We start from the raw sequence: 27,744 nt of genomic DNA, 5'->3' as shown, positions 1-27,744 counted from the left end.
TACAGTTGAAAGGCTGAAGGGAAAAGACCAAAAATACTCTACCCGAGAAATGACCATTCAGAGACAAAGGAGAGTTTCCCAGACAAACAAAAGTTAAAGGAGTTCTTCACCACCAAACTGATGTTAAAGGGACTTCTTAAAGCAGAAAAGGAAAGGCGGCTAAGTAAAAGAAAATTATGAAAGGCAAAAAAATTTCATTGGTAAAAGCAAACATACAATAAAAGTAGTAGGTCAATCACTTATAAAGCTAGAATGAAGATTAAAAGAAAAAAGTAGTAAATCAATTACATCTAAAAATTCAGTTGAGGAATTCACAAAATAAAAGGATATCAAATATGATTATCTGGTTCATAAAACATGGAGGGGAGGAGTAAAAATTTAGTGCTTAGCAAAAATTTAGTGAACACATTTTAGAATGTGTTCAAACTAAACCAACCATCAACAACATAGACTGCTATATAATTGGGATGTTATATGTGAACCTCATGGTAACCACAAACCTGTAACAGACACACAAAATACACACAAAAATAAAGAGAAAGGAATTTAAGCTGAAAACTAAAGAAAGTCATCAATCATAAGGGAAAAGAGCAAAAGAAGAAAAAAGGAACAGAGAACTACAAATAAAAACACTACCAAAAAAAAAAAAAAGCGCCAAACTCATAAAAACAGAGAATAGAATGGTGGTTTCCAAAGGGTGGGAGAATTGAGGAGGCACTGGAGGGTACAAAATCACATCTAGTAAGCCAGTCCTACAGATCTAATGCATTGGGTTCAAGTGTGTCCCTGAAGCAGGGGACAAGGCTCCATGGGGCTGCTGCTCTCACATGAGATCTGCCTGCAAATTCTAGGTAAGGGGACGCCCTGCAAGGGTGGCTGAAGCCAGGGCTCCAGGCCAGGATGGGCACCTCTAGCTCTGCTTCCAGAGAGGCCTGGCTGCCTGGAGAAGTGAAAGAGGCAGGGTTGTCCTGTGTAGCCTCACAGGGTATAGTTCCAGAGCCTAGGCTGGTGCAGGCTCGGGCATTTTGGGCCAGACCAGGTGCCCAAGAGGAAAAGAGGCCAGCTTCTGGGATGGGAAGTAGAGCTGCTCCACATCTTACGAAAAACCAAGGGCCTTTCTAGAAACTCTGTTATCTCAGGCTACTTTTTAATTTGTCTTCATTATCATTTTTATATTGAATTCAGTAGAGTCACTGCTCTCTGGTCAGTGATGAATATTGTTATCTTCAAAATACGTTGTTTGGATGCTATGCTAAGCAAGATGGGTTCAATTTCCTTCCAATTTTTTTGGACTTAAATTTATTTAATTTCCACCCTGTTTAAGTTTCCTTGTGTTACAAGCCTCATTCTGGATCACAGCTCCGCCTTCTTGTGCATAAGGTCTATTGTACATGTGAGAAACACAAAGAAAAATGACACAATGGAAACAGAGAAAGGAGAGCTTAAAGATAAAGGGATAATTAGAACACTGCTGAACAAAGGGAATCTGAGGAAAGGGCTGTGTTTGAAATGCATTGGCATGTTACCGTATATAGAAGTATGAACTTTTCTTAATTTTGTTTTCAGTATTTCCTAGGATCCTTTTGCCAGTATACACTGTACTAAGCCACGTAAAAATCTAAACCAGCTCGTATTGGTAAGTTACCAACTTTAATATCAGGTTAACTCAAGAGTTAAATCCATTAAAATCCTTACTTCAGTTTCTGAAGGAAAAGGAACACTAAGGAACAAGGGGCAGACCCCCACTGGGCAGGGGCAACCTCTTTTGATCCAACTAAGAACACTTGAGACCAAGGGGTCTCATTCATTCCCTTGTTTCTATTATGCCACCGAATAAATCAGGGGTTAGCCAACTGTAGCCTGCAGGCCAAATCTGGCCTAAGAACTGTTTGCTTTTTTTTTTTATGTGTTTTTTCATTTGGTTTTTCATACTTTTATTTTTATTTTTTTTAATGTTTATTTTTGAGAGAGAGAGAGGTATAGCATGAGTGGGGGAGTGACAGAGAGGGAGACACAGAATCTGAAGCAGGCTGCAGGCTCTGAGCTGTCAACATAGAGCCCGACGGGGGGCTTGATCCCATGAACTGTAAGGTCATGACCTGAGCCGAAGTCGGACGCTTAACCGACTGAGCCACCCAGGCGCCCCTGTTTTTTATACTTTTAAAAGATTGAAGGATAATCAAAAGAAGAGTATTCTATGACATGCAGAAATGATAGAAATAGCAATTTTACTATTTTTACTTGAACACCACCAGGCTTATTCATTTATGGCTGCTCTCTGCTACAATGGCAGAGCCAGGCAGTTGCAGCAAGATTGTGGGGCCCAGAAAGCCTACAGTGTTGACCATCTGGCCCTTTACAGAAAAAGCTTGTGGCCCTGGACTGGAAGGCATGCCAAGGATTCTGTAAGTTGATGGGAGAACAGGTTTGGTGGGTTGTTAAAATACATAAATCAAGTATAAGATGTCTCCTGATTTCAGAAATATTGAAATGTGAAAGAAAAAAAAAAGTGAACCAAGCAATATGGTTGGTAGCTAGAGCTGAGTTTCCAAATGCTCTCCAGATTCTCTGAGCCTTTAGGAAAGGGTTTACAAAGAATCCCTATAACATCATTGTCTAGCTTAAAGGCTCCAGAATTTGTCATTTGAATGGAGAACCACTGTCACCCTTGTCTTCCATTTCTGGCTGTTCTTTCAGGAGTCATTTCCCTTTGAGTCTATAGTCCCTGTAGGTACATACATTTCCATTTGTCATTATTCACGGTAGTTACATTCTGTTATGTCATGCAGAACAGAATTAGCAGATCCTGAACCCTTGTTCCTCAGGAGAATACAGGGTTAGGTTTCCATGAACTGCTGGTCACACTGTCAACAATCAATACACAACCTTGTTTTACGGGTTTCTGTTTAAAGACCTTATTTAATGTATATTGCTGATTCTTTAACGTTGAACTCATGGCCAACAGCACTATAACTCATGCCTGAATGGAGTTTTACTAAACACAATTATTTTCTCCATTAGGCACATCACAGCTTTCTTTCTGCTTGGGAACATGAGACAGTGCATGAGCACTACATTTGGGGATCATTTTAAACATCAAAATCACCAAAACAATGCAAAACCTGTGCCACTAAACAGATCATGAAAAGGACACTTCTTTGCTATAGGAGAGATGAAACAAGAAGGCAGAATATCACCTTGTTTGACCTTAGCTGGGAACGTGCACATTTTTACTACTTGTTGCATGTCTGTGAATGACTGCAAAAGTTCCCTATGGATTTTGGGTTTACAGATACACTTTAACCAGTAGGAAAATTTGTAAATAAAGAATCTGCAATTAATGAGAGTCAACTGTGTGTGAAACCACATACACTTTCCAGGTCCTTTAACCATGACCTTGGTAAACAAAATTGATCAACGGGCATCTTCCGGGTCCCTGCAAGCTCAGTCATTTAAAACGATCCACCCTCATCTAAAACAGCACATGATAATAACATTCCCCCTTTCTATTGCTTCACGATGTCTCTCTCCCTTATGAAATTTCTCCACTATTTCTTTTTGTGTCATGTTGGGCCTTAGCTGTTTAAGGCTCCTTTCCAGTGTATCGACAAGTCTCTTACTTCCCTCAGTTCTCATACCCTGCTTCCTTTAAGCTTTCTGCCTTTCATAACCTCTGCTGCCTCCTTTCAAAGACACATGTGCACCGTGCACCACAGGCTGCAAAGTGCTCTTCATACTCAGCATCTCTTCTAATCAACATGATCTTAGATGGACAATATTATGCCCAGGACAGGCTGCATTATTTGGGGAGCCCCTTGTGCAAAGTTTGCTACAGATTTCAAGATGGTGAGAGCAAAATATTAAGCCAAGAGTGGGACCCTCCTATGTGCAGGACTCTGAAGTGATCCCTAACCTACCAGGGCTAACAGAGCTACCCAGGTACAGGGCTGGCCCTACACTGACGTCTCTCACACATGTTCCCTTCCCTCCTGCACCCCTGCCTTCTGGTCCTGCCTCATTTATGAACCTGGGAAAGGGTACTTAATCACTCCCTGTTTTAATATTTTTTCTCTATAAAACTTTTAAAAATGAGTAAATATTACTTTTATAGAGAAAAGTACAGAGAAAGGAATTTTTATAGAGAAAGGAATTAGGATGAGGTGATTAAGTGTAAATAGTAGTATTTACTCATCCTTGCCTCATGGAGGGAGTAGAAGGATTTAATGACAGGACTTACGAAAGAAAGGCACTAGGTAAACCCCAGGTATTATATAGTTATTTTATATTTTAAGAAGAGGGATTTAGGCTGCATAAGAGGTGGGGATTTATTGACACAGGTGTTAGACAATGAGATAGTTTTCCCAAATCTTCCCTAGATATATTTTAGATTAAGAAAAGATGCCTATGTGTCTGGTTAGATTTCAATGTGATTGTCTATGACCATGGCTTCTAGGACCCTCAGTGGTTCTTTTTACCAGATATCTATATCTATCTATCTATATCTATCTATCTATCTATCTATCTATCTATCTATCTATATCTATATCTATCTATCTATCTATCTATCTATCTATCTATCTATCTATCTATCTACCTATCTAATCTATCTCTTCCCAGAAAGCTCACCCTCTAGCATCATAAGTCTTATAGAATCAGGTAGGAATGGAATGCACTATTCTTTCATATGTCCTCAAACAAGGCAAGATCCTGGTCCCGCCCCCCCCCCCCCAGCATTCTTTCAAAAATGTGAGCAATGGCACATGTTCTATGGCTTTGCAACTTTTAAAATGTTAATTAATGAAACCAAAGGAGTAGTTATTACTGCAAGAAAATACACCTTTCCCCCTTTCTTTAAATAAATTAGGATCAGACACAACTTTTAATTTTTCCAGTTCAGGATTAAAAGACTCAAACTGCTGTCTGTTATCATTATAAGTTCATAGGGGAAAGATTCTGACACCAAAATAAATAAACAACAAAGCCCATGGAATGAGAGAAAATACTCGCAAGTCATGTATCTGATGGAGGATTAATATCCAGAATAAAGAACTTGTAGAACTCAACAACTACAACAACTGATTTAAAAAATGGGCAGAGGAGTTGAGCAGACAATTCTCTGAAGTAGAAATACAAATGACTAATAAACACCTGAAAGATGCTCAACATCACTGATCATTAGAGAAATGCGAATCAAACCACAAGATACCACCTCACACTAATTAGAGTGGCCACTATCCAAACAAACAAACAAACAAACAAACACACAAACACAAAACAAAAGCAAAACAGCAACCAAAGAACAGCAAATAACAAGTGTGGGTAACGATGTAGAAAAACTGGAATCCTTGTGCCCTGTGGGTGGGAATGTAAAAAACTATGAAAACCAGCTTGGTGGTTCCTCAATAAATTAACATAGAATTACCATATGATCTGGCAATTCTACTTCTAGGAATATACCCAAAGAATTGAAAGTAAGGTCCTGAAGAGGTAGCTACACACCCATGTTCACAGCAGCGTTATTTATCATAGCCAAGAGGTAGAGGCAACTCAAGTGTCCACCAACAGATGAACAGATACATAAAACATGGCACATACTTAAAACAAATATTACTCAGCCTTAAAATGGAAGGAAATTTGGACACAACATGGATGGACGTGGAGGATAACCTAAGTGAAATACATCAGTCACAAAAAGACAAATACTGTATGATTCTATACATCTGAGGTACCTAGAGTAGTCGAATTCAGAGATAAAAAGTAGAGGTTGCTAGGGCTGGGGGAGGGGGATGAGGAGTTGTTTAATAGCACAGAGTTTTGGTTTTACAAGCTGAAGAGTTCTGGAGATTGGTTGTATAACAATGTGAGTGTGCCCAGCACTAGTAAATTGTACAGTGAAAAATGGTGGAAGTGGTAACTTCGATGCTTATGTATTTTACCACAATTAAAATAAAAGCAATGACAAAACCCTGTATGGAATTTTTTTACTCATTTCTCTATAACTGAAAGCAACTGCATCTCAGAATGTTGCCTGGCTATAGACCAGCAGTTGGTAAATATTGCCATAGTCTAAACATTAGCCACTGAAAATATTCAATGTTTTAAATCAACCTTTTCCAAAGAGGTAAGGAAGTAACACAGATTTGACATTAAGTCAGTCACAGGAAACCACGGCCAACCATGAAACACCAAAGGAGATCAAGTTCTGTGGCTGCATGTGGAAATTAACTGTCACTGTAACTAAGGTTTCATATGAATGTGATGGGTGAGAAAGGACTCAAGAGCAGTATCACTGGTAAAATCGACTGGAAATGCAAAATCAGCCTTGAAGCACCATGGCTGCCTTCAATGCCCGCCTTCCATCTCTGTCTCTGTCTAGATCCATATACTGTGCAGTATGTCTATGTATATTTAGTGTACAGAATACATGTATATGTATATACTATCTAGTAAAGCTTTCACTAATGCACAATTAACTCCTACATGGCTGGATTGAGGTCTGTAATAGTTTGTTCTGGGGTTACTCACAAAGATAGAGTTTGCAAAGCCATTGTGATTTCTTTGCTGTACTCAAACACAAAAACTGCAGGTTCCTTCATCCACATATACTCATTTACACACATGTTCTCACATGACAGAAAGATTCATACTTCCTATTTGTAACAGCAATTTTTTCTAAGGAGCTTTACTGGAAAATACCTTGAATTTTCTTCTTTTTATATTTTCCCAGTTTGCTTTGTGGATTCTGACTAGTTACTAGAAACTACAGAACATTAACACAAGTTGAATCAATCAGTAGTTTTTCACAATAATCTCCTCGTTGCTATGGCTATTGAAGTTTTCAGACTGTTTGCTGACTGACCTTTCTGCAGCTTCTGACCCCTCATTTGCACAGTGGGAGATACATTGTTTTCTGGTTTGTCCCCTTTGTACCTCTTTTTGCCTCCTTTTTTTTTTTTTTTTTTTTTTTTTTTTTAAGCTCAGCAGCAGCTCCTTTGTAGCCTCTCAGTAAACTTCCTTCTTGGGATCCACTGGCCGTTGCTCCCTCTGGGTTTGGTGCCAGGCTCTGTGTTCTCCACACCAATGCCTGGGCAGTGCCATCTGCCCTCAGACTTCATGACTGCCATGTGCTGCCACCTCCCCAGTCTGTATCAGTACTGTCATGCCTCATCTTCTTCTGTATGGAGCCCAAAGTCTACCTGACATTTCTCCCTGGATATGCTAATAAGGGCACCTCAAATCAGTACACCCAAAACCTGCTTATCATATCCCCTCCCAAAGCTCCTCCTGCTCAGGCCCCTGGTCAGTTCTGGTTCCACCCCATCCAGCCACCTATGTCCAATTCCCAAGGGGCATCTTCTTTTCTCAATCTCCGTGTCCATTCCACCACATGAATATCTCCTCAGTCCCTTTTCCCTAGCTCTGACTCAGTACCCCATCTCTTCCCCGGATCACTGCACCAGCACCCCAACTGGCCCTTTGTTTCTCTTGCCCTCCACTAATAGATTCTCTAGATCAGCACTGTCCAGTAATGGATAGTTGTCAGACTTCCTACGTTGCCCCAAATGGTGGCAACTAACTACATGTGGCCACTGAGCATCTGAAATGTCGCTGGTGCAACTGAGGAACTCAGCTTAAAATTTTACTTAATTTTAATTAACTTCCATGTAAACAGTCGCATGTGACTAATGGTCATTGCACTGCAAAGGGGCAGGTCTAGATTCTCCACAGATGTGCTCAAAATCCCTCAATAGCTCCCTTGAGGTGATTCACAGTTTCTTTCATTGTCTCCATCCTCATTTCTCTCAGTTCTTCCCCGATGCTCTTGGATACAATGAAATTCTCCATGTCTCAAAATCACCATGCTGTCTCTCTCTTGGGATATTAACTCCTTTGGCTACGAGCAGCTTCCTTCCATCTGTCTGGCAAACTCCTACTTTGCCTTTGGGGCTCAGCTCAGCAATCACTTCCCTCACCTCATGCCTTGGGCCTTTTCCACTGTGCCTCTTCCTCTTCCAGATACTCCAACTATGGGCCTTACAGCCCATATTGAGCACCTGTCATGCTGGATTTTAATCCCCAGTTTGATTGTTATACTCCCCATCATACTGCACCCTGAGGTCAAGGACCAAGTCTCCTTTGCTGCTGTTGTATCCTCCGTACCAGTATGGTACCTGGCCTGGTGGAGGCCGCTGTACATGTGCCTATTCTACTGGGACCTCGGGTCCCTGAAGCAGAGCCCCTAAGCAGCACTTCCTTTGCATACCTCTGTGGAGATGATAAACAGGAAGTGTAACTGACAGGGATGTCTCATTCCACAGGGTCTAAAACAACGAGACACCGAAAGATATCTTTTCTTATGCAGTGTCCTGGTTATTGAAATCCTCTTTCCAACAGGTTTAGGAAGACAGTAATTCAGCTATTCTTTTGCCTCTCACAATATGAACTGATCAGAAACCCTAGGGGAGCTTGGAGAGTCACAGTCATGACCACTGACGCTGCCCTTAATTCATGTGTGAACAAAAAAGGAACAGGTAAAGACATCCTTCATATCTGTGGGGAGTTATATCTTCTATCTGGGCTTCATGGCCAATCCTTGAACCGCCCAGACCTTTCTATACCACACCCAAAGTCAAATTCCTATTTATCCACAACATTGAAATACTAGAATATTCTGACCTATCTTTTTCATTTCCCCCCATTCTTATTTTTTTCTTACATCCGTTGGATTTTTTTTCAACTCTACGAACATAAAACATGTTCTAAATGAACATTTAAAATAAGCACTCACTGGCACAACTCACCCAGGACAAAGCATTCTGAATCATGCTATACTCTTTAAATTAAATTTAAATTAAAAATTTGTAAAGGCAAATGACAGTCCTTACATACTATATAGAAGTGCAGAAACAGATGCTGTAAACCATTAATAACTGTTCCACTGGTTTCACCAGCTAGACAAAGAGTAAGATTTGCCATGTCAATTATTCATTTAATTTGAAACCTTTAGTTATGAAGACTTCTTTTTCAAAAGGGGAGGGTCTTTGCATAATTTGTATCCTCCCTCCACTGGTGCACAAGGCTTTGCTCCCTTCTCTGACTCTGGAATAAACAATTCTTCCTTTATTTAGAAACTTTCTTAGTCATGGTCTTGTCAAAGGAGAAGGCAGTGTAACACTGCTAACAATTATATTAAATAAGTTTTGCTCAGTGAAATAGAACTGTGGCTTTGAATTTGAACTCTCTTACACACATACACGTGCACACACCCAGGTGTGCTATTGCCAGTACTGTACAAATAGAGAATCAGGAGCGCCTGAGTGGCTCAGTTGGTTAATTGTCTGACTCTTGATTTCAGCTCTGGTCATGATCTCATGGTTCGTGAGTTCAAGCCCCATGTCAGGCTCTGTGCTGACAGCCAGAAGCCTGCTTGGGATCTTTTTCTCCCCCTCTCTCTGTCCCACCCTGTGATCTTTCTCTCTCAAAATAAATAACCATTAAAAAAAAATAGAGAATCAAATAGTGTCATTTCCTTGTCACCTGAGCAACAGGAAGAGAGGGAAATTTCTCTCCTCGTGCTGCAGCAGCATGGTCAGCCTTTTTTCATTGCTAGCAGTATTCTGGTAACACCTGAGGCAAGGGTTTATGGTTCGCCAGGATCAATCATCCTCATGGTCACCTCACAGCAATCATTCCATCATCAAATACCTTTAATCCTTTTATTGAATCAGAAAGTGGTTCTAACACACCCCAACACGTTTGTAACAATACCAATCTCCCCCAGTAAATGTGTAGCTGATGTGTGCACCAGGACCTGAAGTACCGTGGAAATGCTTTAGGACTGACTTAATTCTATTAACTCACTACCAGATAACTTTTGTGCTTCCTGCCCTATTCTGTGGAATGATCTTTAATGCCTATTTCCCTGCTTGATCTGGCCAACTTTTAGACTGTCATTTCCTTGAAGGTACATGCTATGTCTCAAAGGTTTGGGTGTCTCTGTATTTAAAAGTAAATTAAGGGGAGCCTGGGTGGTTCAGTCAGTTAAGGGACCGACTTCTGCTCAGGTCGTGATCTCATGGTTTGTGGGTTTGAGCCCCGCATTGGGCTCTCTGCTGTCAGCACAGAGTCTGCTTTGGATACTCTGTCTCCCTCTCTCTATGCCCCTCCTCTGCTCTCTCTCAAAAATAAACAAACATAAAAAAAAAAAAGTAACAAGTAAATTAAAACTGCCTGATGGAAGGTTTTTGGTGGTACAGAGACATGCTTCTGAGGAAATTCTAACAAAGTATGGGAAAAGGGGATGCAAAGGGGTGAATGTTTGTTTGGTGCTTGCTATGTGGCAAATGCCTTATGCAGTACCTGTGTTATTGCATTCAGTCCTAAAAATTCCCTATAAGGTGGATACTATTCCTGTTTTATAGCTGAAGAAACTGAGGGTGGAAAATTTAAGTGCCCAAGTTTACTGAGTGAAATGGTGGTGCCGCACCACAGGCCATCCCCAGGGGTTCCATTTCTGTGGTGGGCTCCTATTTTGGTCTCAGAACACTTCCCGAGGAGAAGCTGATTGGGAAGATGTAAACCAGAATCAAATGTGAAAGAAAGCGGGCTGCCCAAATGGTGGACGGAGCCAAACTTGTGGCTGGCATTCTTCAGCGTGCGGTAAGAAATGCTGAAAATAGGTTTGCGTCGATCTCAAAACCACCTATAGTGTAATCATGATGGAAATTACCACTACCACAGCCCGGATGCAAAAGCACCCACTAATTAAATGAGCAATGAGAATCTCAAAATAATTTGCTAATAGTCTCGACTGCTTGCAGCAATATTTCTTCGGTTGGTGACTGTGTCACTGAAACTTAACGCCCTCTTCATGTAGAGCATGAAGTCTCCCCAGTGTGCACGTGTAGCATTTACTGTATCACCAGATGTTCTGCTCCTCACCCCCCATCGTCTCCCCACCTCGCAGAAGGAAAACCTTGGCTCCGAGAGAAAAGCCACTTCAGTTGTTGAGCATTCTCTCTGGAACCACAGAAGGCAATTATTCAACAACATGGCCCTCAGAGTGTTTCCTTTTGTCACAAGAGAACAGCCTCTAAGTGATACGCCAGTGCCTGCCCAGGTTCTTACCTGGATTTAACGATTGTCCGCAGAGACAAAAGCCTCCACACTTAAGTCTGCTCAGCTTACACTGAGGCAGACCCAACATTATGTTTTGGGAACTGCTAAACATGCGTGCCACTTTAATACAGCGCCAGGTTTCACTGCCTTCAAGATGCAACCGCGTGCCTCACGAAAACAACGCATTCCACAAGATGCCAGGGAAGATCCAAACGAGTCTGGAGAGCTGGAGCGCGGTGCAGCTGTTTTTAATGTTCCTCGTTGCTAGTTTTCTGATCTGCAAAGATGCAGACCGGCCTAAAACTGAGCAGCTGCTCTGAGCTTGAAGCTTTCCTTCACCATGACGGTGGTGTGAAAAGTACTAGACAGTGAGTCAAGAGGGCTCAGGTGCACTGGCTACCTATGGACCCTGCAAAATCACTCTCTGGGTCTCTGTCTCTTATGAAATAAAGATTCTCTGAAATCCCCCTCTCCCCCCCCCCACAAGCCTTCCAGGACGCCTGCCTGGCACAGCTAACTCCTGTAACTTTTCAATTAGACTTATTATCAACTCAGAATAAACAGCAGTGAGTCCACATCCACAACTAATGGCACGCTCACCTCATCGGAGCTCCCAAACACAATGCCTGTGTAGTGCCATCTGGGTGCCCTGGGCAGACTACAAGCTCCTGGAGGTCAGGCTTTGGGTTTCTTCCCCTGAGTACGCTGCCTTGCACTTTCAGATATGAAAACATTTGTTGAGTAAGCGGAACATCTTCCCCCATCAAACAAACGGGATTCCTAAGGACAGGTATTCTATTCACACTTGCACCTGCGGTTCCAGAACAGGGTGGGTACTCACTGGCACAGGAAAGAATGCAACTCATGTGCTCTCCAAGGTTCTACTGCCCAGATGGCCAGTTCTGGTGCCTGATTACTTTCTGCTGCATGCATATTGTGCTCCAGCCACCTGCCTAGAATCTAAGCTATCTGAGGGTTGGGTTGGTGTCATGTATTTATTTTGTATCCCCTGTAGCCCTGTCAATATTGCTAGGCACCAGGCCCCTTTTTTTCTAGTATATATGTTGAAATAAAGTTATCACCATAGTATGACCTTGAAACTAATAGAAAAAGTCCTCTAAAAAGTACTATTAATATCATTTAACATTTACTAACAGTTCTACACAAAGATCATAATATAATCCTTGACCTCTATGAATGAACAGAAGTTACCAATAAATTTATCAGAAATGTGCTTCTTTCACATAGAAAATTAGTCACCAGTCTTAGCAGTAGCTAGAGAATGACTATTAATGATCAATTCTCTTTAGAAGAATAAGAAATCTGTATGTTTTACAAATACCACCCAAACATTTACAATGCAAAAATACATCTATTCCTAGCCGCCTGCCCACAGCTGCTTTCTTTGAAACATTCTTTGGGGAAAGATTGATGTTCAGGAGGATTATGATTCATTAAAATTGCTGACCGATTCAAATAGCTGCCAACCTATTTTTTCAGAGAATGTTCCTTTCACTCACCTTGGCACCATTCTGCCAACACACGTGTGCACCATGTGGGAGAAATCCACATGTCCTGAGATCTATGGACATGTGTCCTGAGGGGTGGCATGCTATGCATGCTATTTAAGCAGAACTTTGATTTGATTCATAGGGTTCTTATTTGTGCGAACCTCAGGAACAAATGCTCTTTTTCCACAAGGTGACCAAAACTAGGCTTGAGCACAGAGCCAGTCATTGTGTAGCTCTTTGTTCCCTGGAAGAAAATTCCACAAATGTTGATTCACTAATTTACTCTAATGAAAAAGCTGTAGGCAGTCTCAAGTCTGAGTAAGCGTGAATGTTAGAAAGGTCCCTCTAGACTTACAATGCATTTTTCAATGTTCTGTCTAGAACAGGAATATAAATAGAGCGTTCAAGATGCTTCTGTTGGGCTACTTCTAAGAGCAGACATTTTTGATAATTTAAAACGAGGGTTTCAGAATTAAAATGACAGCAGTGATTCCCCAAAGAAAGTTCTCCTTCCAGCTATGGTGGAATAAGGAAGATTGGATTCACCCTTCCACAAGAAAAAAACAAAAAACAAAAATGCTCTGAGAAATACATTAAAAAAATGGTTTTTAAGACACTCCATATCTGTCAATGAAGGAGAGTGATCTCTAGAAGACAACAGGAGAAAAGCTTTGTGACACTGGCCTGGGCCAAGACTTCTAAAAACAGGATTCATGAAAGAAAGAAACAATCACTTGGACTCTATAAAAAAAAAATGGGAAACTGCTCTTCAAGAGACATTGTTAAGAAAACGAAGATAAGCCACAGACTGGGAGGAAATACTTGCAAGTCATAAATCTGATAAAGGACCCGTATCTAGAACTTTTAAAACTCAACAATCAGAAAGCAATCCAACTTTTAAGAATGAGTGAAACAGCTGAATAGACAACTCACAGAAGATGACATGAAGATGGCAAATAAGCACACGAAAAGATCACTAATCATGAGGGAGATGCAAATTAAAACCACAATGAGATACCACCACGTAGCTATTAGAATGGTTAAAATTAGAAAGACTAGCCATAACTGCCAGCAAGGAAGTGGAGTAGTCTGAACTCACACGTCTTAAGCGGATGTACAACTGGACAAGCACTTTGGAAGACAGTTTGTCAGTCTCATAAAAAACGAAAACACACATACCATATGACCCAGGCATTCTACTACTAGCTAGCTCTTCACCCAAGAAAAAGAAAGCAATGTCCATACAAGACTTGTACACAAATTTCAGTGCAGCTTTCTATGTTACAGTCCCTAATCTGGAAACAACCTAATGTCCATCAACAGGTGACCGGACTAGCAAACTGTGCAATATCTGTATGGTGGGATGAACTAGTGATACGTGCATTAGCATGGATGAATCTCAAAATAATTATGCTAAGTGAAGAAAGGCAGACAAAAAGAAAAAAAAGCACAGTACATACTGCATGAGTCCATGTATGTGAGACTCGGGAATATAGAAGTCCAACTTGCCAGAAAGCAATACAGAAAGCAACTGGGGAGCAGGAGGTGGAAGTAAAGGTTAAAAAAGGGGCACAAGGAAATTTTTCGGGTAATAAATATGTTTGTTATCTTGATGGTGATGACAATTTCATGGGTGTATACTGTGTCACATTTCCCAAAGGCACGCTTTAAGAATGTTCAGTTTAGGGGCTCCTAGGGTGGCTCAGTCAGTTATGCGTCCGACTTTGGCTCAGGTCATGATCTCGCGGTTTGTAAGTCTGAGCCCCACTTTGGGTTCTGTGCTGACAGCTCAGAGCCTGGAGCCTGCTTCAGATTCTGTGTCTGCCTCTCAAAAATAAACATTTAAAAAAATGTTCACTTTACTGCATATCAATTATACCTTGATTAAAAAAAATACTAAAAGGACCCTTTTTCCCTCGGGGAATTTTGCAGAATATCATCATTTATGATATAGCCATTTGGGTCAAGCAGTCACTGAGTTCCGATCTTGTGCCAAGCATGGCACTGAGAAAACCAAGATGGCAGAGGACAGTCGGACACACTGACCACTGGGGTGGACTCTAAGTGTTTCCACAAGGCCACTTTGCTTAAGGCACACAGACTCTGAAAGGCTGTGGATAAGCAAGTTTTAACTTTGGTCGTCAGTCTCCTTACATGCAAATTGCTTCAAAATGTATCAGCTATTATCATACGTTGCAATGATGACACATTACATATCAATCTTGATATTGTACTTGTGCCTGTCCATACGTTTGAACACATATGAGAATTCATCAAGAAGGAACCACAAAAACCCATTCGGAGTCCACTAGAAAGGACTTTCAACAAAACTGACAGAAGAAAGTAAATGTACTACTGGTTCTTGTGCAGATGACCTGCCCTCCAGGCACTATTTTTCTCTGTTCCCCATGTGAGTTGTGTTCTCTAGAGCTGTGTTTGCCATCATTTTCTCGTCCTAAGATTTTCCATTAGGCCATGCTCTTTAGGCCACTGACAATTAGCAAAATTATCACTGAATTCACCTTGTGGGAATGTGACCCATCACATGAAAAGTTGAGAGAAAGCAAAATCAATGTGATATGTATGGAGTCTTTGGTGTAAAACACTGGAAAATGACATTCTTTATCAATCAAACCACAGAGACGCCACATTCCACTGGCATAAACAAAATTTTAAAGGATGACTCATTATTTCAATAGTAGTATTGTTATAATACCAGCCATGGAGCCTGGCAACATTTTTCTGAACAACGGAGAAATATTTGAATTCTTATACAAATCATATGGGCTGAACTTGGGTAATAACTTTTCCAGAAGAAAGTATGAAAACCTCACAAATATCAAAAACTAAATCAGCATGACTGTGTACAACTTTTTTTTTTGAGCCAGAACTAGAGAAAACTGCTCACAAAGTGAAACAAGAAGCATATTTCAAGTGACATAACAAAGCAAGTTATCCAAATCGATATTTTGTAGAAACTGCTAACAAACACCTCGACTACATCTATAATTGATTGATTTAGAAACAAGCTCAGAATTTACTTTCTATATTTACGTAAGACAAGAAAGGTGACTCCTGTGAGGAATGAATATAGGATTCAAAATTTGGCAAAGATTGAGATGATCCCAGTTGGCCCTAGACCACTAATAATGTTTTGGGAAGATTGGGTTATTAGATTAACAGTTGTAGAAGATGGACGCTATTTGTGCAATGTTAAAGCAAACATTTTTATTAACCAAACATTTCCTAAATTGTAAGCAGAAATGTGAAACTTGATCTGACACCTGTAGCAAATCTGAGGGCTTTCCCTGGCCCAGGACACAGAGGTTTTGCCATTATGGTCCATAGTACTCTTACCCTGCTCAGGATGGAAAAGAGCCACACCCTTTACTTTAAATGAGGTTTGTTTCAAAGGTTATCTGAAGGAAATTTCCTTTCTAGTCAGTTCTCACCTCTTGCTGCCTCCCACTGGATAATTTACCTCTATTCTTCCCAAAGCCCTGAGAACTCTTTCTCCCTTCTCCACTGTTTGGTCAACAGTGTGTGTGATTGTTGATCCTTCATTTAACAGGCACCAAGAGGCTCTACTTACATCATGCATGGAGTCCAAAAGCTTGGTCAACTGGTAGAACCTTTGCCAGCTCTGCCCAGAGTTGTTGGGACACTTAGTTACCATCTTCCTCAGTTCTTTGATGTAATTTGTCCTCATTTCTTCAAATGCAGCCTGGCTTTTGAGGCCATCCTTTGGAACTGTGTTTAAGGAATACAGACATGTAAATTCCCAGGATGGGAAAGAGCTCTAACAATGGTGTAGAATATTTTGGGGTTTTTAGGCTCATACTTTTAGATTGATACTGAATCGTAATTAATTGCACTTATAAATAAATATGGCAGTTATCTATTGGTGAATTCTTGTCCACATCCATATATGAAAGAATAGTAACTGCTATTTATTGGATGTATATTAATATACACCTTGCATATATTAACTTGATCTTGACATCAATTTTATGACATAACCATTATTCTCATTTTACAGATGAGGGAATTGAAGACTGGAGGTTTAATCCTGCCCAAGAAACACAATAAATAAATGGCTGAGAAGGAACAGAAACCTAGATCAATTTCCAAAGCCTGCCTCATCACCACAATGCTACACTGCCTTGTACCCTGTCATCAAAGTTTCTTATGAATCCTAACTTGCAAGTACTTCATAGGTAAGAAAATACACTTTGATTTTCCAGGACAACTGGAAGAGCCACCAACAGTCTAAGCCGGGGCTAGAATTAGAAAGCAACATCTCCATATACATATTCAAATATCAAAGACACTTGGGGATACTGGCCATCTACCAAGGGGGAGGCCAGGCATGCTGAGAAGTGCTTTCTATCTTCTTTGTACCAGGATCCTATGAGCAGTTGGGCATGGTCACATGGCCTTCCAGACAACCTGGTGGTGGTGCTGTGCACTGGTTTGCGTGTGCAAAGGAGTAACACAGCGGTGGCTCTGCGTGCAAGGCAGAATCGAAAACTTTTTGGAGAATAAACCACGTTCACCTTATCTGTGATGATGTGGAAAATGAAGCATCACATTTTCTTTTGTGTGGTGGCTGGTGTTTACTTTTATTTGGGATTCAGGGCTTGGAAACATATCAAGTGTTTCTGTGACCTGCTGAAGGGAGATGCTTTGTCCCAGGACACACGTGAAAGCACTTTACAGAGGAAAGGCGCTCCTGTGCCTGGAAGGAGGTGTATGTAGGGCAGAGTGTAAACTAAAGTACTCCCTTTGAAAATCTACTTTTGTGTTTGCTTTCTTTCTACTATAGCCAATAGTGATATGCATGCTTTAACTTTGAAAAATGAAATCACTTAGGACTTTATTTTTAGGAGATGAAGATCTAAAGAAAATTCATCTTGTGAAATTAATGTTCTGAGTTTGAAACTGCTCTTATTTTCACTTCTTAATTATACAGCATGTTTGTTACTTTATCATAACTGGGATAAATAATAATTCACTTGGGTCATCAGCCCTTTAGAACAGCTAAGTACATTTTTGAGTATTATGAGGACCCTGGAAACCTGAAATACTGCTGCTTCCAAATTAAACCCTGGCTGTCCCGTACAAAAATATGGATTATCTTGCAAATTAAATTCACATATTATGTTAACAGTCTTCTCGAGTTTAATTGTTGAGGCTCTGGTTTGTGGTTTATCTAAGTCTATTTTTGTGGGGAAAAAATAAATCCCTAATAGTAATTGCACAAATTCCCGAGACTGCCACAAGAGTGGCTGTGGTTTCAAATATTTGACATTCATGTCAAAAGTTAAATGCCATCCATTATATAACAAATAGTTTGTTTTCTTTAAAAATAAAGCCTTGTTTTAAAAGTATAAAAAATATGAAGGATGGTTATAACAAGGATGTTAATAGTCAAACTTTAGATCTACTTTCTACCAAACTTTTAATGTTAACTTAAAACTTTCTGAAAGACACTGAATGTCTGCAAATACTTTGCAAACAGTGCCCACCCACAGGTTATCATTTATTTTTTTAAGTTATAAAATATTATGGAGTAAACCTTTTGCTTTTCAGTATAAATATTTATGGATAACATCCTATACATTAAAAAACTACCTAAAATTAGAATGGAGTGAATAAATTTCACTACTATATTTCACTACTATTCGGTATATCCACTAAAATCCACCAAGACCTTCATATGGATAGTCCTGTATCGGAAATTCTCAAGATTATAAACAACTTATGTCAAATATTACTTATATATTATCTGTAACTGAAATATATTGTACCAATTTCCCAGCCAGATTTTTTAGGAGTTGAAGCAAACCCACAAATAAGGAGAACTTAAGCAAAACCTCAAATTTTGGAGGTCGGCCCAGATTTTCTGAATTTACTTATTAAATACAGCAGGGCTGCTGGAAATCATCCAAAATCTATGGGCTGGAGAAGAGCAAAGAGACAATTGGGATAGAGGGTCGTCTGTTTTCCTCCATAAGCATTAAGAACACAAGATTCTCTCAATGTCATTGGTAAAGACATTCTTGATACACTGGACATTAGGTGTACAATTTAACATCCTAAATAAGAAGAACAATTTTCACACATTCTGTCATACATTAGCAAAATAAGCTTACTAAAGCCTGCAGCTCTATGATTCATACAATTCTTTACTTATGTTTTCTTGCCTTTTTATTTTGCTTTTCCAGCATCTACAAAACCCAGAATTGAAAGTATTGAGCTAGTTGGAAGCTAATAAATTAATTCGGGTAGCTTCAAAATGGTATCAGAATTGATTAAAGGCTGACTGATTAAATGGTATAAAAGGATAAGACACCAATTAAGATTGAGTAGTCAGGATTTGTAAAGAATTGGTATCATGAGCATTTTTTAGAAAAAAATACTTTATTTAAATTCTATCACCCATTTGATCTATCTATAGCTATATATTTATGTCTATGTCTATATCTACATCTATATCAATCTAAAACATTTTTCAAGCCAGTAATGGTTAATGACCTTGCTTGGAAAGGGGAATAAAATCACGGTCACCGAACTTATAGATTCCAGTTATATTCCAAAAGGATAAATCAGGAACATCAGAAATCTCGAGGAAGGACAGAGCGGGGAGAAAGAGCCTGGTTCTACTGACCCTGCAGAGGAGGGTTGCAAACACAACCCTACAGGAGACTGCCTGAGTGTAATTAGTGAGGAATGGTAAGGCCTGCGGCAAACAGGAGAGAGCATGCCCTGCCCTGGGCGATCAAATTCAATGAAAATAAAACAAGACAAAAGGCCAAAAGCAACCTAAATTCCTGTGCAGGCCAAACAAAACACAGCTGTGAAGTGCTGGTCCCACCTCCCTACCAGGCTGCTGTTTTGCCCCCTTCCTGGGAGCCTGAGTCTGGCCCACTAACGGATCCACTCTTCCTGTCACACTCCTATGCCACCAGCCTGCCTTTGCACCCTTTGCTCCCTGCTCTGGGGGCCAGCACAAACAACACTGGATGTGAAGTCCAAAGCCATGGGTTTGAGTTCTAATTCACAGAGGATGCTGAACAAAAACACTTGTGTGCCTCCTTTTTGTTAACTTTAGAATGGGGCCATCAATCTCAGAGGGTTGTGTGAAGCATTAAACTAGATAACACACGAACACTTCAACAACTGCAAGGTGCTAACCATAGGGAAGCAGACGCTTATCCACAGTCGCTGTGGCATCCCCTCTTCCTGCTCGTCACTACTTGATTCAGGCTAACTCCTCCTCAGATCCAGTCCCTCTTTGCTGGAAATAACATCTCGTCTTACCCCTTCTGTCCTTGGCTAGTGATGCCACTTCCTCCCAAATGACTCTACTCAAAACTGCCCCTTCTCCCATGTCCCTGATTCATGGACCAAGGTGGCGGGGAGTGGTGCTGGGCAGGCACTGGATTCTCTTTTCTGCTTCCAGGTGGTCACTCAACAATCTCTCATCCCTTGAAGTCCATGTCATTCGCCCTGGCATCCAGAACATTTCTGTTTCCCCAGCGGCCACAGCACTTGGCTTAGACATTTCTTCTCCATACTGTCTCCTGCCATCGCTCTCATCTGATGTAAACTTACTCAAGTTCTATCCCCTCAGTTTGAAAATGTCTGTGTCGTTGCCCAAGGAAGAAGTACTCAACATCTTTGCCAAGGCCAATCCTGTCCTGTGTTGTCTCTCTGGCACCTTATGTCATCAACCTCTCTTCTCTCATACTTGGTTCCAGAAGCCTAGAAAAGCTTCCCATCAATCTGCAAGTCCTTGGCCATCTGGCAGCTGCTCGATGTCTAATGGTCAACTCTAGTAGGCTTCTCTCTGAGCTCTCAAGTTTTCTCTTGGGGAAGCTTTGCTCTTAGTCATGCCCCTTTTGGAAACCAGTACTTGGATCCCAGTTTCTCTGCTTCTCTGACAGTCCCATCTCTGTCTTTTTGGTCCTGCCATCTTCCTTTCATGTAAGTCAACTGGATCATTCCTCTTCTTTCTGAGCCCCGGCAACCCCACTCCCCATTTTACTTTAGATGACAATTTTCTATGAGGATAATTCCACATTCATATCTCAATCCCCAAATCTGTCTTCTGAGTTCCAGTCCCCAATTCTCCTTATCTTTTGGCCTATTAGGATACATCTGAAAATTAACCCATTTGAAACAGAACTCAGTTTATAAAACTCCAGCAAATCTTCTCTGAGTCCCAACATAAACATATTCCTCTTAATGGTATGACTGCCGTCTTAGTCATTTCTCCATGCTCAAAACCTGTGTCACTTCTGATCCATATCCTTTTTATTTCCTCTTCTAGTCGGCTGCCAGTTCTGCAGTGTTTCTTGAATCCATTTGCTCCTGTCCATCATACCATCATCATTTAGGTCATTATTTCAACAGCTCACAGCGGGTCTCTGTGCTTCTAAGCTGGCTAAATTTTCTTTGCTTCTCGGCCTCCCCTTAACTTTGCCCTTTAATCTAGTCTAGCGCCAGATACATCTTCATAAAAACACAAAACACAGCTTAAATCACGTCATCCCACTGCTCAAAGCCTGTGATGTTGCACTCCTCCGCCCACCCAATAAGGTCAGGTGGCTTCTACAGGCATTGAATATTCTGGTCCAACCTACACCCCAACCTTATTCCCCACTCCTCTCCAACCAAATATAGCCTGATACCCCTTGAAAAATTAATTAAATTAATACAGAAATAAGATAGAAATTTAGAACTTAATTGGCAAAACAACTTTTCCAAAACTAAGTTCTATTGCCTGGATATGCTTTCCCACATTTCCACAATCCCTCACATCATCCCCTCATTGGAATGCCATCTCAGACCTCATATCCAATTCATTATCCTTGCCAAGTTCTCCAAGATTCAGCTTCACCGTGACTTGCTCCTTGGTCCCCAGAACAAAACATGCTTCTCCCTTTTTTGAGCCATCACGACATTCTTTTATCTTCTATAATGATTGGAGTATCCCTTTCTGCAGTGTATTAAAATTATCTTTGAATCTATCTTCTAGTAAAACTCTCTGAGGGCAGAAACTGCACCTTATTCACTCCTGTAGTTCCTGATCTGCCTAATCCTCCCATGCATATATAACAGACACTTAATATATATTTAGTAGTTAGGTGGATGAAGGAATATGCTCCTTTACCCAAAGCTTCATACTCTCCATGTAACTTAGTTCATTCACTAAAGACCAAAGCCCCTCTCCCACCTCCTCAGAAAATTTTTTATACCTACTACTTGACACTGTAAACAGGCTAATCTCCTAAAGGTAAGATTATTGAATAATATAGAAAAAGGGCCCAAGTGGACATCAGCTTACTTGTGCTTAGCAGCAGCAGCACTTTCATTATGGTGTATTCTTCAAAGGTAAGCTGCAGTCGAACAAACTGAAGGCTGATTTGGTGCATCCCCTGGCAAAGTTCGTACATGGCGGACTGATGCATCTTCTCTCTGCAAAGGAAATGAAGAAAATGTCTGAGAATACAAGGTTCATGATCAAACCCAGACTGGTGGCCCAAGGCAGCTTAATAAGAGATCTGACTCAGAGTTTTCCTTTGGAAAGGCTTCAACATGGAGCAGATACGTATTTGAAAGACAAGTTAGATTTCACACCGATTGGCAAACTGCTTCTAGGCCAACACTGCCATCCCATTTACTAGTACCCTGCAACCATGTATCAGAAGCACTGAAACCAAACTTTTTCGAAGGGTGGCATTATATAATTTTATGTCAAGAGTAAGGATGACTGTGTTGTGTTATATAGCAGAGAGGCCATTGTGATGTGGGGTAAAGCCCACAAACTTCTGTTCCTTTTCAGATACCAAGTGCTTATTAGTGTTTTGATAAACTGTATTAGATGCTGTGAACACAGGACAGTGATGATCAGTCCTGTCCCCACATGGACCATCCTCATGGAGGTCACGAAACGCGACGGTTAACTGTTTGCAGCAGTACATTCCAAAAGGAAACTGGACAAAATTTTTAAATGTGAGAACCCTGAATAGAATCTTTCTGATAAAGGCAAAAAGCAAGATGGGGGTTTGGGGCAATATATGCACATTTTCATGGAAACAACCAATCTTCTCCCTCCACCAAATCCAAATGTTTCCCTAAACATCTACATTATGTAACAACAGAAGTCACCATTGTCCCTTTCCATGAGAAGTAAGCAAAGCATCAGTTCATTTTTAAGATTTTTCTTTCTCAAAGTCATAAATCTTTCGGGAGGGCCTGGGTAACTATTGCTTTATGATGACCAGAACTTAATAACTGAAAAAGAGACTATTAGTGAAAAATGGGAACAGACTTGACAAAGGCCAAAGAAACAGAAAAAAAAAGGTCAATGATGGCTGATAGATTTCCAAGGGTGACTGATGGCAGGTAGGGGTCTGTGGGACAGCAATATTGCGATACAGCTCCCAGGATGCATTCCTGGGTTCCCCTCACTGGCAGAAACCCTTTGATCTCAACTATGAAAGCCACCTGCACAGAACCCAAAATGGAACACAGAACATTTTCTCTCCATTATTATTATATGTCTTTTGTCTCCCAGAAGCTGGAAGATATTCTTAATTAAATAGATGTTTCAAACACACACACACAAATAGCAGGAGCCTAGGCATCCACTATCCAGAACTAACAATGTAAATAAATGCTAATGTTTTTTGTCATATTTACTTCAGATCTTTAAAAATTAAACATGGCGGAGTTACAGCCTGCTCTGTCTTCCTTCTGGCTCCCATTCATCTTCCTTCAAGAAGGGCACTCGTGCACGTTGGGGGATCTACTGTTTCCTTTCAGATGTGCATATTTTACTACCACATGTATGTATCTGTAAAAACAGCATACAGTACCTGATTTTTTTATGTAAATTTGAGATTAGATATACACATTCTTCTGCAACTTATTTTCATTCAATGTTGTAATTCTGAGATGCATCTATTTTAATACAGGTAACTGTAATTTAATTCATTGACACTGGTGCAAGTTTTGTTTGTTTGAATATATCACAATTTACTTATACATCCCACTGCCAATGGCCACTTGGGTTGTTTCCTCTTTATCACTATCACGAATGATGCCCAGGGTATACCTTGTGCATTAATCTAAGATGCACAATGACAGCAGAATTGCTGAGTCACAGATCAGCACACATCTGCTGCTTCCATTCCAACCAGTAAGAGATAAGAATTTCCTTTTATTCCACATCCCTGGCAATACTTTTCATTATCTAATTTAAAATTTGTTGCCAACTGATGGGGGTTGAAAGGATAGTCCCATTGGTGCTTTTACTTGCATTCCCATTAACATCAGTCCGCTGAACATTTTTCAAATGCTTTTTGACCATTTGGGTTTCTTGTTTGGTGATGTGTCTCTCCATATCTTTATCCATGTTACTGTTAAGCCTTTTCCCCTTCTATCACTAAGCAACACTACCTTTATTCTTAGTATTTTTTTTTTGCCTTAAATTTTTTTTTCTGATATTAATTTTGTTTCTTCCTTTCTCCTTTCCTGTCTCTTATTTTCGTCTGCTCTCTCTTTAGAATTTCCCTGGTAGACCCTAATTATATTTCACATGTCTCTTACCAACAGCAACAACAACAACAAAAAAAAGGATTTAAAAAATCTGAGAGTCTGTGTATTTTAACAACTTAGTTTAATCTGTTTTCCTTTATCAAGGTTACTGATGTTTTACGATTTTTTTTTTTCTATCACTCTAACTTTCCTCTTTTCCCTCTTTCTTGCCACTTTCCTTCCTTTTACTGAATTGATCCGGCTTAAAAAAAAAAAAATCCCCCTTTGCAGGGTGCCTGGGTGGCTCAGTTGGTTAAGCGGTTATTCGGATTTCACCTCAGGTCATGATTTCACAGCTCGTGGGTTCAAGCCCTGGACGGGACAGGCTCTGTGCTGACAGCTCGGAGTGTGGGGCCTGCTTCGGATTCTGTGTCTCCCTCTCTCTCTGCCCTCCCCCCCACAACCTTGTGCTCTCGATCAAAAATAAACATTAAAAAAAAAATCCCCCTGTGCTCCAGGAATGGATTCAGAAGGTACACATTTTATTGTTACTCTTTAATTATCATGTTGTGAATTTGTATACTTAAAAATTGAAAGTTAATCCATAGCTTTTCCATGAGAAACACACAAACAAGTAGAATACCTTTGGTCTACTGCTTCTAGTCCTCCATGTTACTGCTCTTTAGAATTTACATTACACCGTTTTTCACATCTCCCCTGAAATCAGCCCATCTCTCTTCACACCCACATGCCCGTCTGTCTCATTTTGATGTGTTTCTTTGGTCCCCATTGTTCCCTGTACTTCATCCTTCTGGGTTCGATTTCTTACATATTAAAGAATATTTTCTCATAATTCTTTCAACAGCGGTCAATCACTGAAAGTTCAAGTCTTTCAGTCTTGATTTGTCTGAAAATGCCTTTATTTTACCTTCATTCTTTAAAAAGTTAGAGGGGCACCTGGGTGGCTCAGTCAGTTAGGCATCCGACTTCAGCTCAGGTCATGATCTCCCAGTTTGTGAGTTTGAGCCCCTTGTGGGGGCTCTGTGCTGATGGCTCAGACCCTGGAGCCTGCTTCGGATTGTGTCTCCCTCTCTCTCTCTGCCCCTCCTCTGCTCACGCTCTGTGTCTGTCTCTCAATAAGAAATAAATGTTAAAAAAAATTAAAAAGTTAGAGATTTTCCAGCTTGATACTTTTGTTCAATACTCTGAAGATAGTATTCCACTGTAGCTGGGCCTTAATAGCAGCTGCTTTGGGTAGATTTCTTGTTAGGCTAGTTGTCATTCTAATGCAGGTAGCCTCCATTTTCTCTCTGGTAACTTACCAAAAACTCCATTTATTTGATGCCTGCAGTTTCATTATGAAGGACCTAAGTCCTGCTCAGGATTCAATATCCTTATTTGATTTGAAGATGTAGGTATTTCTTCAGTTCCAAAATGTCCTTCTAGGTTGTTTCTTCAAGTATCACCCCCTATCCCTTTCCTGTTACTTTTTCTCTTTGGACTCCTATTCGCAGGGCCTTGGATCTTCTCATTATGTCTTCCGTATCAACCTCCCTCTCATAGTTCTATCTTTTTATCTCTCTGGACTGTAACTAGGCGATTTTCTCAGATTCACTTTCTAACTATACATATTTTTTGTGTGTCCGATATGTTTAATGTCTACAGTGTTTTAATGACAACATTTTTCATGTCTAGATGCCTAGAAATAACTACTTAGTTCTTCCTCAAACGTCTGTTATTTTCCATAAGGTACTTCTTACTTTGTGGTTATTATATATTCTTTCCCTAAATTACACCTTTACTTACTACATCCCTGAATACTTTTAACATGTGTGTTTCCTAGTTGCCTTCAGATTTTTTGGTGGTGGTGTTCAATTTTCTGGGATGCTAATATGCATGTCTGAGCACTGTTCTGGCCTGGGTGAATCCTCGGGGCATTGCCTTGTGGAAGAGACTCTGAGGGAAGTTTCAGCATTTATAACTGTTGGGGGTATAAACATTTCACTTGTTTTGGACCAGCTTTTATGCTAATGTCTTAGCTTACATGCTCTTTGCAAGACTTGTGTAGTTTAAATTTAGACTCCACATTTGATGTGATATAGGCTTGTGTTTCTTATGTCTTTCAGCTTCCCTGCCATGTCCCTGGGCTGGCTGGCTGGTGTGTTGAGTTTTACTGTCCTTATTAGTAGACAGTGAAATCTTTGCAGAGCTGTGGCTTTATACAAGAGCCTCCACTTTAGGCCCCAGCCTTGCCAGAGTCTATGTTCTTGTCTCCTGTTCGTGTCCTAATATCCACACCCCTGTCAAAAGCATTCATCTACATCCACTAGTCTGTGCGCCAACTATAGCTTTGGGTCCAAGTTAAACCACTCGGGCTGTGAATTCCCTCTTCTTGCACCTGTTTGTTCCCCCTTTTAAGCTTGCCTATATATCTTTCTTTTTTACTTAAAAATTTTTTTTGAATGTTTCTTCATTTTTGAAAGACAGAGAGAGACAGAGCACAAGCAGGGGTGGGGTGGAGAGAGAGGTGGGGGTGGGGGGGTGGGACACAGAATCCAAAGCAGGCTCCAGGCTCCAGGCTCCGAGCTGTCAGCATGGAGCCCGACGCGGGGCTTGAACTCACGAACTGCGAGATCATGACCTGAGCTGAAGTGAGATGTTCAACTGACTGAGCTACCCAGGCGCCCCTCTAAGACTTTCTTTTTTAAATGCAGAATTTCTATGTGCTTAGAGAAAAAAAAAAAAGGTTCAATTCAGTTATCCCATTATGATGATTATGATTCTTAAAGGCAGGATCCATGTCTGGCTAACCTTTCTGAATATTAAATAGAATATGAGAGCCAAGTGTCAAGTGTCAATCTTTGCTCAATGTATGTTCTATGAATGAATGAGAGAGAGAAGGAAAGAAAAAAGTGAAGACAACCAAATGAAGATTTGCATATGATGATGCTATTAGAGCAAGATGATACTGAAAACTTACACAAGGGAAGATCAAATGTCTAGTAAGATAGATATGGCATTTGTGAAGTTCTTCAAAACTTTCTAAAAAAGAAAGAGGAGAGATTTAGGTTGTACAATGGGGTGGAGTGGATTACAAATCAGGATATCCATGGAATACAGCACAACATGCATTTGACACTATACAAGTTAAAAAGCAGACTCTACGCATTTGATTCCTCAGGCCACCTTGTGTTGGAGACAGCACAGCCATCCTTGGCTTCACCTCAGGAGGGTCAGGAGATGTGCAGCCCATGAGCCCTTCCAGGTGCTGGCTTTGTGAGTCTGCGATGGTTCTGTTTCTGAGACCCAGACTTACTGCATGTCAAACTGGGATACTAATAACAATTTCAACCTTGCAGAAATGTAGGAATCAATTATATGGGAATTCTTTTTTAACCTTTTAAAAATTTTTATAAATTTTTGAGAGAGAAAGAGAGAGAGAGAGCATGAGTGGGGAAGGGCAGAGAGAGGGAGGGAGACACAGAACCCGAAGCAGGCTCCAGGCTGTGAGCTGTCAGCACAGAGCCTGATGCAGGGCTCAAACCCACAAACTGTGAGATCACAACCT

At 40.5% G+C, this 27,744-nt stretch overlaps 1 protein-coding gene across 1 annotated transcript in view; it reads right to left on the bottom strand.

The window, feature by feature from the left end:
* The window catches only part of NR3C2 (nuclear receptor subfamily 3 group C member 2), a 348,656-nt gene that overhangs the window by 20,717 nt on the left and 300,195 nt on the right, over positions 1–27,744 (bottom strand). The window contains exons 7-8 of the mRNA XM_047857017.1: positions 21,982–22,112; positions 16,222–16,379 (exon numbers count right to left, since the gene is read on the bottom strand). Coding sequence (XP_047712973.1) covers positions 16,222–16,379; positions 21,982–22,112 — 289 coding nt within the window. The remainder of the gene's footprint in view (positions 1–16,221; positions 16,380–21,981; positions 22,113–27,744) is intronic.

This window comes from Prionailurus viverrinus, chromosome B1 (genome assembly GCF_022837055.1).
Source record: "Prionailurus viverrinus isolate Anna chromosome B1, UM_Priviv_1.0, whole genome shotgun sequence".
NCBI classification, from domain to species: Eukaryota; Metazoa; Chordata; class Mammalia; order Carnivora; family Felidae; genus Prionailurus; species Prionailurus viverrinus.
This window is presented reverse-complemented; position numbering and strand designations above follow the sequence as displayed.